The sequence below is a fragment of the Lithobates pipiens genome, unplaced genomic scaffold, assembly GCF_037356315.1.
Source record: "Lithobates pipiens isolate NorthernLeopardFrog02 unplaced genomic scaffold, aLitPip1_a1.2 Scaffold_25, whole genome shotgun sequence".
Classification (NCBI taxonomy): Eukaryota; Metazoa; Chordata; class Amphibia; order Anura; family Ranidae; genus Lithobates; species Lithobates pipiens.
In genome coordinates this window covers 242,644,417-242,659,914 of record NW_027507787.1, presented here as the reverse complement: position 1 = coordinate 242,659,914, position 15,498 = coordinate 242,644,417, and the positions used below count along the sequence as shown (strand labels likewise).

Here is a 15,498-nt window from a genome sequence, read left to right as displayed (position 1 = left end):
CAGAAAGAAAGAGGTTAAACGCACGTCTTCTGTATATTTACTGTACATTTTATTTCTAACATATTTTTATTTATTTTTTTCAGACCGATGACTGGAAGACTGCAAAAAAGTTCAACTATTTAACATTTCATTTTTTATATATTTTTTTAAATATAATAAAAAAAAAAAAAAAACGAGATAAGGCTTCTTTCCTTTATAAGGATGTGGAGCAGAGAAAGCTCAGAGCGGGAAGGCCACAGGTCGGTGGAGCCACCGGGGGGTCCTGCCAAGCTGGGCCCGCCATGCGCCACTCTATTGGCATCTCTTGCAGCAAAAAAAAAAAAAAAGAGTTAACCAAGAACATTTTTTTTTTGGGGCAACATATTCAAAATAATAATAATAATAATAATAATAATAAAAATAATAATAATAATAATAATAATAATAATAATAATAATAAAAAAATAATAATAATAATAATAAAAAAAAAATTAATAATAATAAAAAAATAATAAATAAATAATAATAATAATAAAAAAAAGAAGATCTGAATATAAAACATGAATTTACAGAGGATACATGAAAGTGTCTTTAGCAAGGGTTTCAGTTGTTTTTTTTTTTGTTTGTTTCTTTTTCCTCTTTTTTTCCTCCAAAAAAAAAAACAAAAAAAAAAACATGCATGACATATTAACAAACAACTCGATTTTTTTTTTTTTTTTTTTTTATATTTTCATTTTTTTACAAAAATATCACTATTCACTCTAAAGCCTTTAGACAGAGTTCTTTCTGGCATGTTTTATAGCAGGCCACCTTTTATCACCCCCCCCCCCCCCCCCCCCCACGGAGAGCCAGGGGTTGGGTTGGCTGACAGTTTCACCGACACACTGTAGAAGTGGAGAAGAGAACCGAGCATTGAAAGCTTTTTTTTTTTTTTTTCGATTGGGATTCGTTTGCTCAGAGAGAATATATATGCAAAAATAATCCAAGGCTTAGCAGTGCCGCTGAAGGGTGGATGAGGCTTGGCTGAAAGCTGTAGGCTGAAGATGGATAGGATCCAAAGTAGGCCACTTGAGCTGCTTGTGGGACGGAGGGCAAAACGGGACGAAGGCACCACACACACAAAAAAAGGAAAAGAGAGAAAATTCGGGAAGGTTTTTTGGGTGAAAAGGAAGGAGAGCGGGAGGAGATGTTAAAAGGCGAGAGAAAGGAGAAAGAAACAAAAAAGACATTGTTAGTGTGGAAAGATTTACGAGAGTAAACTTATTTAGTACAACAAGAACAAACACGTGCCGACCAGGCAAAATCTGCATTTTTTTTTTTTTGCTATACACAAAGAAATAAAAATCATAAGTAAATAAAAAAAAAATCTGCATATTTTTTTTTTGCTATACACAAATAAATAAAAATCATAAATAAATAAAAAAAATCTGCATTTTTTTTTGCTATACACAAATAAATAAAAATCATAAATAAATAAAAAAAAATCTGCATTTTTTTTTGCTATACACAAATAAATAAAAATCATAAGTAAATAAAAAAAAAATCTGCATTTTTTTTTTGCTATACACAAATAAATAAAAATCATAAATAAATAAAAAAATCTGCATTTTTTTTTGCTATACACAAATAAATAAAAATCATAAATAAATAAAAAAAAAATCTGCATTTTTTAAGGTTTAACCGTTATCTGTTGCATCATTTGTTGCTAAGTATTTCAGCTTTTTTTTTTTTTACTTTTCCATTAGCTTTTTTTTTTTTTCTTCTTTTATTATTATTCATTTATTATAATTTTTTTTTTTTTCGGCAACTGCATCATTCGGCAACTGCATCATTTATTGCTAAGTATTTCAGCTTTTTTTTTTACTTTTCCATTAGCTTTTTTTTTTTCTTCTTTTATTATTATTCATTTATTATAATTTTTTTTTTTTTTTTCGGCAAGAGTGTTTTTCTTTTTCGGGTCGGTGGGCGGCGGTTATCGACGATGGATATTCAATGAGGGACACCCTTTTTTTTTTTTTTTTTTTTTTTATATAAAGGATTTGTCAAAAAATTGTCTATTGTGTTAATTGCTTATTGACACTTTTTTGGTGAATGGGTAGAGGTGGGCTGGGCGCCCCAAATCACCAATCCCCCCCATATTGACGGCATGTGACCTGGTATGGTTCAGGAAGTGGGGGGGGGTGCTCGCTACCTGTCGGGATGCATGCCCAGATTTTGGGTGGGACTCCATGCTGTTTTTTTTTTTTTTGGGGGGCATGGGGTTCCCCTCCAAATCCATACTTGACCCAGCACTTTTTTTTTATTGTTCAACCGTCAGCTGGGAAACCGATCGACAGCTGATGACTCATCGATTGTTAAGGGCACCGGGGGCTTCCCGGCCCCGCTCCTTAACCACTTGAGGTCTGCCCCATGGTCGAATGACGGCCACAGGGCGGACCTGAATTTCCGTGAGGCCGTCATTGGACGTCCTCCCCTTTGCGCGCTCCCCGCGGTGCGCGCTGTGTTTACCGAGACTCGGGTGATCACCGATCCGAATAAGGGGCCGGTCCCGTGTATAAACGAAAGCTCGGTAATCAGCTATTAAAAGCCAATCACCGGCTTATGCTCAAGGGACATCGGTCCCGAAGAAAAAGGAGGCACATCTGCGTCCTCCTCTGTGCCTCAAAGTGCCACCTGCCATTGCCCACAGTGCCCAACACTGCCACCTATCAATGCCCACAAGTGGCACCTATCGGTACCCACAAGTGCCACCTATCAATGCCCACCAGTGGTGCCAATCAGTGCCTCATCATTGCCACCTAGCAGTGCTGACTTTCAGTTTAACCTATCAGTGCCCATCACTGCCACCCATCAGTGCCCATCACTGCCACCCAGTGCCCATCGCTGCCAGCTATCAGTGCCAGCTATCAGTGCCACCTATTAGTGCCCACCAATGCCACTTATCAATGCCCTTCAGTGCCACCCATCAGTGTCACCTCTCAGTGCCACCTCTCATTGCCACCTATCAGTGCCCACCAGTGCAGCCCTATCGGTGCCCACCAGTGCAGCCCATCGGTGCCCATCAGCACAGCCTCATCAGCGTACATCAATGAAGGGGAAAAATTACCTGTTTGCAAAATTTGATAACAAAATACAAAAATATATAATTTTTTTTTTTTAATTCGGTCTTTTAAAAAAAAAAAAAAAAAAACGCAGAGGTGATCAAATACCACCAAAAGAAAGCTCTATTTGTGGGGAAAAAATGATAAAAATTTCATTTGGGTACAGTGTAGCATGACCGCGCAATTGTCATTCAAAGTGCATCAGCGCTGAAAGCTGAAAATTGGTCTGTGCAGGAGGGGGGTTTAAGTGCCCAGTAAGCAAGTGGTTAACAAACAGGGCACACAATGCACCGTGCAGCATATTTTTGTTAAATTACACTATGAGCCACGTAGACGGTGGCTCATAGTGCCTCTGAATTGGGGGGATTAATAGCTGCCCGCCTGAGAACTTATTGTACATATTATTTGTAAAAAAATAAATAAATCACAATTGATTGGTTTGCGCAAAAGTAGTAGTGTTAGTGTAGTGTAGTGGTTACAAAATAAGGGATAGATTTATGGCATTTTTTCTATTATTTTTTTTCTACTAGTAATGGCTGTGATCTGCAATTTTTAATCGGGACTGCGACATTGCGGCGGACAAATTGGACACTTTTTACACATTTTTCTATAAAAATGCACTGGTTACTGTATAAATGTCACTGGCAGGGAAGGGGTTAACACTAGGGGGGGGGGCAATCAAGGGGTTAACTGTGTTCCCTCAGTGTGTGTTCTTACTGTAGGGGGATGGGACTGTCTAGCAGGAGAGAGATCGGTGTTCATACTTAGTATGAACACCGATCTCTCTCCCCTCCCCTGAAAGAACCAGGATTTGTGTGTTTACAGACACAGATTCCGGTTCTCGCTCTGTCACGAGAGATCGCGGGAGCCCGGCGGTCATCGCGTCCGCTGGCCACTCGCATCGGCTCCGAGCACACGCTGCGGGCACCCCTAGTGGCCAAAGGGAAAAGCGGCGTAAGGTAGTGTTGATTTGCCCAGCCGAGTCAACCTGCCGCAGTAAAACCGTGGTGGCTGGTCCAGAAGAGGTTAAAGTGCAACAATTAAAATGTAAAATTCCTTTAAATATAGTGCCTGGGGTTGGGGGGGGGGGTCCCCTTGGTCTGCCTGTAAAGTGGCACATCTGTAGGATGTTGCAGCAAAAATATAGTCGGGATGAACACCCTGCAAATTTGGGTGTTCGGCAAACGGCCGAATGGGCAAGTGTTTGGCCCGAACTGATGCTGGGGCCGAACCGTTCGCCCATCCCCAATGGCCAATTAGATAACAGTGTGGTCCCAGTGATATTTTACCTGGTTCCTCAACTATCTTTTTTAATCTGAGATGATTTCAGCCTCTCTGAGACCGGCCAGGTGTTACCTGGGCTTCCTTGTTTTTATAAAATCTTGTAGAGTAAGTGGAATTGAGTTTACAGTACACCCAGCAGTAGACAGGTGCAATTCGTTTAGTTCCGAATTCGTTTTTTAACTGTGTTCATTTTAACTTTGTTCATTTCCGAATCTTCGGAAATTTCAAATTTCAAATTTTCGCAATTTAGAATTTTCGAAATAAGGAAATTTGAAAATTCGGAAATTTGGAAATTAGGAATTTTGGAAAATTTGGAATTTCCAAATCTCCAAGTTTTCAAATGTAAGTATTTTCAAAAGATTCGAGATTTTAGAAACTGAAAATTTTCGGAAATTGGAAAATGTCAGAAATTCCAAAATTCAACATTTTGGAAATTTGGAAATTGGATATTTAGAAATTGGAAACATTTGGAAATTGGAAAATTTCGGAAATTGGAAAATTTCGGAAATTGGAAAATTTCGGAAATTGGAAAATCCTAAATTTCGGAAGTTGGAAAATGTCAGAAATTCCAAAATTCAACATTTTGGAAATTTGGAAATTGGATATTTAGAAATTGGAAACATTTGGAAATTGGAAAATTTCGGAAATTGGAAAATTCTAAATTTCGGAAATTCGGAATCTTGTAAACTCGAAAATTTGAAAATTCCAAATTAGGAAATTCCAAAATTCCAAAACGTGGAAATTTGAAAATCCAAAAATAAGAATGAAAATCCAAACATTCAAAAGAATGAAAATCTGAAAATTCAAAAAACCCGAAAAATCTGAAATAATAATGGACTAATAATAAATATAAAATTATAGGTATTGGAATTTCCTTTCAAATTAGGCTGTTAGTGAACGCATTATCTGAAATAACGAAGGACGCATCTAAACGAATGGAACATAACGATCTAATAATAATAAATAACAATAATAACAAAAAAACCTTTTTATTATTATTATTTATTAGTAATTTGTTCCATTCCATTTGTTTAGCATTCGTTATTTCGGATATTTCGTAACTTCAGATAAATTTGTATTTGTTACGTTCACAAACAGCCAAATTTGAAAGGAAATTTCAATACCTATAATTTAATAGTTATTATTTTGAATTTTACTGATTTTCTTTCTTTTTTTTTTTCAGATTTTTGAATTTTTTGATTTTTGAATTTCCAAAAAAAGAAAAAAAAAACCAAATGAAACAAAAACAAAAACAATTTTTTTGTCGGTGCACATGTCTACCCCGCAACCCATTCAGATAAAGTTTATGGGCAAAATAGGAACTAAACTTACCAGAAATAAAATATTTCCTAATAATTTACATAACTCAAGACCTTCCTCTTTTAGCAGATGATCAAAGCTCGCCACAGCGCCTAGAGGCGATTCAGTTCGCATTGTGCGCTATATAAGTATTTCATTCATTCATTCATTCATAACATTCCTTCCCATCTACCTTCATATATTTATTTGACTGATCTGCTCCTCTCCTTTCCTTGATCTGTCTAATGTGGATATAATATGTATATTGTTCTGGGTTTGCAGGGAAATGTGGGGGAGGTGCTGAAAATCAAATTTTCTTGTTAAGGGAGAAGATTCCTCTCCCGGGTCCGCTGATGATGGAGATTCCAAGGAAATATCATTACCGGTGAGTAAGAAATTCTCATTTCCTTACATATCTGATAACAGGATAACGAGCTCTGAGCATCGATTGTTTTTGGCTCACGTTATTACTACATCTTTACAGACAGGATAAGTGAACGAGTTATTAAAATTCGAATTCTACATTGTATCATCAATAAAACATATGCAGCTATGACCACTTAAAGTGGCTGTCAACTCTTCCATATACCCAGTGAAGTGACCGGCCTCAGGTGATACACTGAGATAAAACAAATCATCCTACATAAGTTGTACCTGTTCATCTGCAGCCATCCCTCCTCTGCAGCTTTCTAAACAGGGGGCGGCCCATCCATTAAGAGTGCATGGGCGCCACCAGGGCCGTTTTTAAGGCAGGGCAAAAGGGGCAGCTGCCCTGGGCCCTGTCATTGTTGTGGGGCCCAAAGCAGCTGCCTCAAATTCCCTCGTCCCTTGAGGTTTTAGTCCTGTGCTGTGTCCTAGTATCTCAGCGTGAAGTGCTGCTACTAATGCTGCCCAGCTCTCTCCTATTGTTGTTTACAGATAACTCACCTGCAGACCCTGTTTTTACATGTAAATTACTGGCATTCATATGTAAAGGTGGCATTCATACGTAAATAGCGGCCGCCAGTGGCATTGATATGTATATCATGCCCCCCCCCCCCCCCCCCCCCGAGGCCATGTCCACAGTAATCTCTAGCAACCAGTCAACAAGCAGAAATCATGTGCTGTGACCTCTAGCAACTAATCAGTGAGCTATAATGTGTGCTGTAACCTCTAACAACCAGTCAGTGAGCGGTAATGATACACTATAACCTCTGGCAACCAATTGCAATAGCTGCCTGATCTGATTCAGTAAACTGCTTTTGAGTCTAGCTGCTATTTATTGTACGTCTCAGGAGAACGAAACTGCATGGGGGCGGGGGGGGGGGGGGCCAAGAAAATATTTGCCCAGGGTCCAATCAATATTAAAGACGGCCCTGGGCGCCACCTCCCCCCCCCCATCCATGCATTCGGTTCCTTTTAGGATGCCGGATGCATGGATTTCAATGGGGGGAGCCCTTTGTTCTCTGAGCTGGCCGCTCAACTGTCGGCTAATTGCCAGCTCCTATCTCTCCACAGTTACTAAGCTGTTGATGATATCCTGCTCGTTAGTCCTGCCTACTTAAAGCAGAGGTCCACCTTAAAGTGGACCTTCCGCTCATTGGAATCCCCCCCCTCCGGGGGCCACAATTGTCACCTTTCAGGGGGGAGGGGGGTGCAGGTACCTGTACAGTACAGGTATCTGCCCCCACTTCCGGCATAGCTATCTGCAGAAAGGGGCATAGATTACGCCCCTTTCCGAAGGTCCCCCCCGCTGCCTGCTGGGAAACACACGGATCCCAGAGGCAGCGGGACCGTCCTTATTGCGCAGCGCGACTCGCGCATGCGCAGTAGGGAACTGGGAAATGAAGCCGAAAGGCTCCACTTCCTGATTCCCATACCCAAGATGGCGACGGCAGCACCCAAGAGACGATCGAGAGATCGGCTTCGGGTGCCGACATCGCGGGCGCTCTAGGCGGGTAAGTGTCATTATTTTAAAAGTCAGTAGCTGCAGTATTTGTAGCTGCTGGCTTTTTAAAAAAAAAAAAAAAACGGATGAACTCCCGGCGGACTCCCGCTTTAAGCTGTCCAGTCCAGAGGATCTCTGCCTTCGCCTTAGTCAACATCACAGAAACGATCTCCTGCAATCCTGTTCAAAGACTGGCTTTGCTGACATCCCTTCTGGCTCCAGATCCTGCTTGCTGTTCCACTACATTGATCCCTGACCTCTGGCTTGGTTGACTATCCGTTCCGGTTGCTGAACTTTGGCTATGTTTTGACTACGTTTGTTCTTTTTACTTTTATTATTAACCACTTGCCGTCCGCGCTGTAGCCAAACGACGGCCACACCACGGACCTGAATTTCCGGGAGGCCATCATGTGACGGCCTCCCCTTTGCACACTCTCTGCAGGGTGCGCGCTCTGATCACTGAGTCACTGAGACTCGGGTGATCACAGGGCTTGGGGGAGATCTGACAGACCAGGAGGAAAGTTGCAGGAGACCTGATCGACCAACAGGGGAAGGTTGCGGTGGAATGTATTGCTGCCCCCCCACCCCCCCAAAAAAAAAATATACCACCAGCCACCACTGGAGCTGAGAGATCCTGTGTAAATTCTGTACTTGGAATCAATCTAGAGCTAAGACAGCAGTAGATAAACAGGTACAACTTATGTAAGTGGATTGGTTTCATCTCAGTGCATCACCCGAGGCCAGTCACTTCACTTGGTAAATGGAGGGATTAAAACTACTTTAAGGCCTTCAGTATTCAATGTCCCAGTGAAAATAGAGCCAAAGTGTGTCTATAGTACATGAAGGCAGTGTCGGGACAAGGTCATCCAGAGCCCAGGGCAAACACGCCAAACTGCACCCCCTCCCCTCCACCGCCCCCAATGTGTATGAGCATTATGTGTCATCAAAAATCCCCCCCCCCCAAACCCCCCCCCCCCCCAAAAAAAAATGAGCACTAATATTTTTCACCCCCCTAAGCATAAGTTCCACCTCCTCCCAGTGCAAATCTGTTCCCCTGCTGAAATCCCCCCTCCCAGCACAAATCTTACCCCCCTTCATCCCCCACCCCAAAAAAAAAAATCACTCCTCCTAGCACATATTATCTACCCCTAAAATTGCCCCTCCCAATAACCCCACTGCAAATCCCTCCTTCCAGCACAAAGCACCCAATCATCCCTCCTAGCACAAATCTTCTCCCCCCCCCCATTCCTTCTCCCCTTAAATTTTAGCTTACCCCCCAAATTTCCCCTCCTAGAACAATACTTACTCCCTGCTACCCCCCAAATCCCCCTTTCCAACACAAATCCCCTCCCGCCAATTTCCTTGTGGTGCCCCCCCAACTCACATGATAGCACAGTGCCCAGGGAAGCTGCCCCTCCTGCCCACCCCTTGTCCCGGCCCTGCATGAAGGGTTCAATGCAGCGCCCCTCTATGCTTATGCCTCTGTAATACAGATTTATAGCCCAGCGGGCTCATTTACAGAGATATAAAAAAATCCTTAGACCAGATTATATTATCCATTGACATACCGGGAGGCTGAGAACAATTGGCAGTCCCTTAGGGGAGAAAAGTATACACACACATACAGTATACAGCTGTCTGATGGACAATTTATAATGAACATTTTATAAAAAGGTAGGTATTAATCCCAGTGGCCTATTGGTAGGTGGGTATGCACACCCTCGTACCGTTGGTCACTTCTGTCACTTTCAAGGCATTTCAAATATTGTGAGACATCAGCAGAAGAACATTATATAGAACGTTATCATTGTATTAAACTGTAGATGGTAAAAAAGATAACCTACCGACACACGCTGTGCCATCTTCGTTCGGCTCATAACCCCGGTTACATCTTCTATTGGGGCGACACTTGTAACCCCCATATGTGTTTATACACACCGGCTTTTCTCTGGGGCAAAGAAATGGGAACTGTAGGCACTCGTCTGTGTCTGAAAATACAAGAAATATTCCTAAGACTTACTAAAGACATAGCACCCGCCTCCATTAGTACAGACCCCCCCAGGACATAGCACCCCCCCTCCATTAGTACAGACCCCCCCAGGACATAGCACCCGCCTCCATTAGTACAGACCCCCCCAGGACATAGCACCCGCCTCCATTAGTACAGACCCCCCCAGGACATAGCACCCCCCTCCATTAGTACAGACCCCCCCAGGACATAGCACCCCCCCTCCATTAGTACAGACCCCCCCAGGACATAGCACCCCCCTCCATTAGTACAGACCCCCCCCAGGACATAGCACCCCCCTCCATTAGTACAGACCCCCCCAGGACATAGCACCCGCCTCCATTAGTACAGACCCCGTCAGGACATAGCACCCCCTCCATTAGTACAGAACCCCCCAGGACATAGCACCCCCCTCCATTAGTACAGACCCCCCCAGGACATAGCACCCGCCTCCATTAGTACAGACCCCCCCAGGACATAGCACCCCCCTCCATTATTACAGACCCCCCCAGGACATAGCACCCCCCTCTATTAGTACAGACCCCCCCCCAGGACATAGCACCCCCCTCCATTATTACAGACCCCCCCAGGACATAGCACCCCCCTCCATTAGTACAGACCCCCCCCAGGACATAGCACGCCCCTCCATTAGTACAGACCCCCCAGGACATAGCACCCCCCTCCATTAGTACAGACCCCCACCAGGACATAGCACCCGCCTCCATTAGTACAGACCCCCCCAGGTCATAGCACCCCCCTCCATTAGTACAGACCCCCCCAGGACATAGCACCCCCCTCCATTAGTACAGACCCCCCACGACAAAGAACCCCTCCATTACCGCACCAGCTCGGGCGGCTCAGGTACACGGAACACCCGGGGCGGCAGCTGGAGAAGAGAAGACAGTGTGCAGCCGTGCCGCCCGCGTGGATAATCGACCGTGACAGGCTTGGGCAGCGGCACCGTAGTGAGAGACAGAGGGGAGGAGGAGTAGGAGAACACAGGCCAGGCACGGCCGCGGCGCTGAAAGAGGGTTTTCAGGCTGAAAAAAAAAATTGCAAAAGGAAGCCAGGGCTTCTGTCACCCTCGGGATGGTGTCACCCCTGTAGTGGGTGGCATCTGGGTGTGGACCACACCCCCCCCCCCCCCTAGCAACGCCACTGGCTGAAGGAACTGTTACGTTTGAGTTAGGATGGAACTGTTAAAAACTGTTGCCATAGGAAACAGCATTCCTGCATGTGCAGATGTGGTGCCCTTGCTGGGGCCTTTCCCTTGCACGGCTGTCCTCTCTATTGAAGTCTCGGAGTCTGAGAAATTGCTGATCTTACGGAGATGGTTGGTTCCACTTTCCTGCTACCCCTGACGAAGTTTCCCGAAAGCTCGGTTTCTTCCTCGGGTTGCTTAAAACCTTCTCAGCCTTTGCATGCATTTTCTGCACATGCATTACTAGAACAACTTATTTTTTGCTGAATGGGATCACCCGGATAAGCATTTTCTCCCTCCTAAGAGATTTTCAATTCTCTATCCCCTAGAGCATGTGTCGACAACAAAACTGCAAAAAAACTGCAAAAGGGAGCCAGGGCTTCTGTCACCCTCGGGATGGTGTCACCCATGTAGTGGGTGGCACCCGGGTGCGGACCGCACCCCCCCCCCCCCCAGCAACGCCACTGGCTGAAGGAACTGTTACGTTTGAGTTAGGATGGAACTGTTAAAAACTGTTGCCATAGGAGACAGCATCCCTGCATGTGCAGATGTGGTGCCTACCAATTGAATTTACGACTACTTAAGGTTGTCCTGGCCCTAACCCTCCTTTCCTCCTAAAATACATAGAAAAAAACTCTTTTACAATCAAGAAGTGTCTGGCGCCCAATAACCTTGTCCACCTTGCACCCACTATGTCGCACAACCCACCACATACAGAAGGACGTCGGCTATCTTTGGCCCTGGAAGGTCCTCATTAGACTGGACAAGACTTTGCTACATAGGCAATCCTTTTGTTAAAAGATAAAAAAAATAAAAATCAGCGTTCTGTATTGTAAATTAAAAATTTGAACCTGCGACCCGTGTGACTTTTGTTCTATCTGTTTTTTTGTTCCGAGTCATCGTTTGAAAAGAGCAATTAAGAAAAACAAATGCTTTTTCCGGCACATTCATCGGAAACCCTTCCCCCGCTGAGCGCCCAGGCGGGAAATCTCTTCCTATAATGACATTTCCTTTTATAATCCAGGTGTGTGACTTTCCAGCACATTAAGCTTCATTTACCTCCACAATGTCCATTTTCATTCATCGAGAAGCCCTGGCCGCACTGTTCGGGAAAAGATAAAATGAAGTAAAAACAAATTACAATCATCTTTAGTCAGACCGAAAAAGATCAAAAAGCAATTTCCTTCCTCTATTTAGTTAGCATAGTGATTAACTGTAAAAAAATAAAAAAAAAGTCATCTACAATGACCTGCTAGTGTAATACCAGGGCCCACCGGCATATTCCCATGAGTAACTCTAGAGCAAATTCACACCAGTGTATTTGTTAATACACTATATTGTCAAAAGTATTGGGACACCTGCCTTTACACACACATGGACTTTAATGGCCTCCCAGTCTTAGTCCGCAGGGTTCAATATTGAGTTGGCTCCGCCCTTTGCAGCTATAACAGCTTCAACTCTTCTGGGAAGGCCGTCCACAAGGTTTAGGAGATGTGTCTATGGGAATGTTTGACCGTTCTTCCAGAAGAGCATTTGTGAGGTCAGGCACGAGAAGACCTGGCTCGCAGTCTCCGCTCGAATTCATCCCAAAGGCGTTCTATTGGGTTGAGGACTCTGTGCGGGCCAGTCAAGTTCCTCCACCCCAAACTCGCTCATCCATGTCTTTATGGACCTTGCTTTGTGTACTGGTGTGCAGTCATGTTGGAACAGGAAGGGGCCATCCCCAAACTTGGGAGCATCAAATTGTCCAAAATGTCTTGGTATGCTGACGCCTTAAGAGTTCCCTTCACTGGAACTAAGACCCAACCCTTGAAACACAACCCCCCACACCATAATCCCCCCCCTCCACCAAATGAATTGGACCAGTGCACAAAGCAAGGTCACAGGGGCGTTGCTGGGTCTACAAAAGATCTGGGGCTAGAGCCCATAGCAGCAGAGTAAAGAAAGTCATACGCTTGGGCGGGCATACACATGTATATAATATATGTGTGTGCGTATATATATATATATCCCCAGAGAGCCCCCCACTTACATTAGGGTCCCCAGAGAGCCTCCCCTTTAAATCAGGGTCCCCAGAAAGCCTCCCCCTTAAATCAGGGTCCCCAGAGAGCCTCCCCCTTAAATCAGGGTCCCCAGAGAGCCTCCCCCTTAAATCAGGGTCCCCAGAAAGCTTCCCCCTTAAATCAGGGACCCCAGAAAGCCTCCCCCTTAAATCAGGGTCCCCAGAGAGCATCCCACTTACATCAGGGTCCCCAGAAAGCCTCCCCCTTAAATCAGGGTCCCCAGAGAGCCTCCCCCTTAAATCAGGGTCACCAAAAAGCCTCCCCCTTAAATCAGGGTCCCCAGAGAGCATCCCACTTACATCAGGGTCCCCAGAGAGCCTCCCCCTTAAATCAGGGTCCCCAGAAATCCTCTCCCCTGCATCAGGGTCCCCAGAGAGCCTCCCACTTACATCAGGGTCCCCAGAGAGCCTCCCACTTAAATTCAGGGTCCCCAGAGAGCCTCCCCCTTAAATCAGGGTCCCCAGAAAGCCTCCCCCTTAAATCAGGGTCCCCAGAGAGCCTCCCCCTTCAATCAGGGTCACCAAAAAGCCTCCCCCTTAAATCAGGGTCCCCAGAGAGCATCCCACTTACATCAGGGTCCCCAGAGAGCCTCCCCCTTAAATCAGGGTCCCCAGAAATCCTCCCCCCTGCATCAGGGTCCCCAGAGAGCCTCCCACTTACATCAGGGTCCCCAGAGAGCCTCCCACTTAAATTCGGGGTCCCCAGAGAGCCTCCCCCTTAAAACAGGGTCCCCAGTAAGCCTCCCCCTTAAATCAGGGTCCCCAGCGAGCCTCCCCCCTGCATCAGGGTCCCGAGAGCCTCCCACTTACATCAGGGTCCCCAGAGAGCCTCCCCTTCCCCTGCAGAGACTTGGGGCTATGGGCCCCAGATTCGGGGCTATAGCCCCAAAAGTCCCCCCCCCCCCAGCGACGCCACTGCAAGGTCCATAAACACATGGATGAGTGATGACTTTTGGGGTGGAGGAACTTGACTGGTCCTGACTCCAACCTAACAGAATGCCTTTGGGATGAATTAGAGCAGAGACTGTGAGCCAGGGCTTCACATCAACATCAGTGCCTGACCTCACAACAAATGCTCTTCTGGAAGAACGGTCAAACCTTCCCATAGACACATCTCCTAAACCTTGTGGACGGCCTTCCCAGAAGAGGTGAAGCTGTTATAGCTGCAAAGGGCGGAGCCAACTCAATATTGAACCCTACGGACTAATGGCGCGTACACACGGTTGGAGAATCCGTCGGAATGTGTCCTATCGGACCGTGTCGTCAGATAATCCGACTGTGTGTGGTATGCATCGGACTGATTCCGTTCGAATCTCCGTCGGACCCAATTTTCCAACATGTTGGAAATATTTCCCGACCAGCTGGGCCGGTCGGACATACTCCGATCATGTGTAGAGAATTTTGATCGGACCAAGTGCCACGCATGCTCAGATCAAATTCCTACATCAAAGCTATTGGCTACTAGCCTGAATGTAGTCCCATTGTAACGAAATTACGTCATCACGTTCTGAACGATCGGATTTTTCGACAACTTAGTCCGACCGTGTGTATGCAACAGTTTCGGACACAATACGTCAGACTAAATCTGACGGACAAAATCAGACGGATTTGGTTGGCAGAATCTCCGACCGTGTGTACGGGGGCTTAGACTGGGATGCCATTAAAGTTCATGTGCGTGTAAAGGCAGGCGTCCCAATACTTTTGGTAGTATAGTGTACATCTTAAAGTGACAAAGCTGATCATAGTCACATCTGGGCATGAGTAGAGATTCCTCGGCAGACATGGTTATACATCTGCAGCAATCACATGGTCATTTTTCCCACATGGGGGGGGGGGGGAGGGATTTACCACCTCGATAAGCGTTGGCTTGGTGGCTCTGTCTTCTTCCACAGGGTAGGCAATCTCTATTATGGTGTTGATTTCCCCTTCGGCGATGCCCCGAGTGAGAATCTTGCCGTCAGGCCAGGTCACCTCCAAGCTGCTAGCTTCATCTTTCCCTAGAAGGAAAGAAAAAAACAAAAGGAAATGAGATCAAGATATTGCTGGATGTGCGGGCCGATTATCGCCGGACAGAATCTGACTCCGAGAGTGGCGCGGGTTATTGCCTGGAGCATTACTGGCGATAGAAGACGGGCCATTCCCCCATTTTACGGCTTCCTAAAAACCATCATATTGGGAGGTGGGGGGTGGGGGGGGGAGTTTATTTCCACGCCGAATGGGAGAATCTGCGCACAATTATTTTCCAATAGGTTCTAATACTGTGTTATTCTGTGAGTTTTTATGGGTTTGCAATGGGAACATAAATTGAGTTTCTCGGGTTTCCTACAGTTTTATCGCTCTGTTAGTCTCCGTTCCGAGCCAATAAGGAGAGAGGGAAGAGAACTTCCCGCATAATTACAATCGAAATATTCAGCCATGCAAGGAAATCATAGCTTGTATTTATCTCTGCTGGTAACGATGATCTTCATGGTGCACATAAAGATGGGGATAATATTTTATACACACAAAACATATAATCATCCTTGGCTAGTCATGTCAGGAAGAACACGTCCCCCCCCCCCCCCCGGTAAAATGCAAATCATGTGCCGGTGTAGTCACTCCACATCTTTATTTCTATGGGATCTCAAAAGAAATATC

General features: G+C 45.2%; 1 protein-coding gene across 3 annotated transcripts in view; it reads right to left on the bottom strand.

Moving 5' to 3' along the window:
- The window catches only part of CRTAC1 (cartilage acidic protein 1), a 1,115,778-nt gene that overhangs the window by 27,902 nt on the left and 1,072,378 nt on the right, over nt 1-15,498 (bottom strand). The window contains exons 12-15 of one of the 3 annotated variants that reach the window (XM_077455716.1): nt 14,713-14,858; nt 11,859-11,901; nt 9,435-9,578; nt 587-1,055 (exon numbers count right to left, since the gene is read on the bottom strand). In XM_077455716.1, coding sequence (XP_077311842.1) covers nt 934-1,055; nt 9,435-9,578; nt 11,859-11,901; nt 14,713-14,858 — 455 coding nt within the window. In that variant the 3' untranslated portion in view covers nt 587-933. Of the gene's footprint in view, nt 1-586; nt 1,056-9,434; nt 9,579-11,858; nt 11,902-14,712; nt 14,859-15,498 lie in introns of those variants that run through there. The other 2 variants (XM_077455717.1, XM_077455715.1) reach the window with 2 other exon arrangements.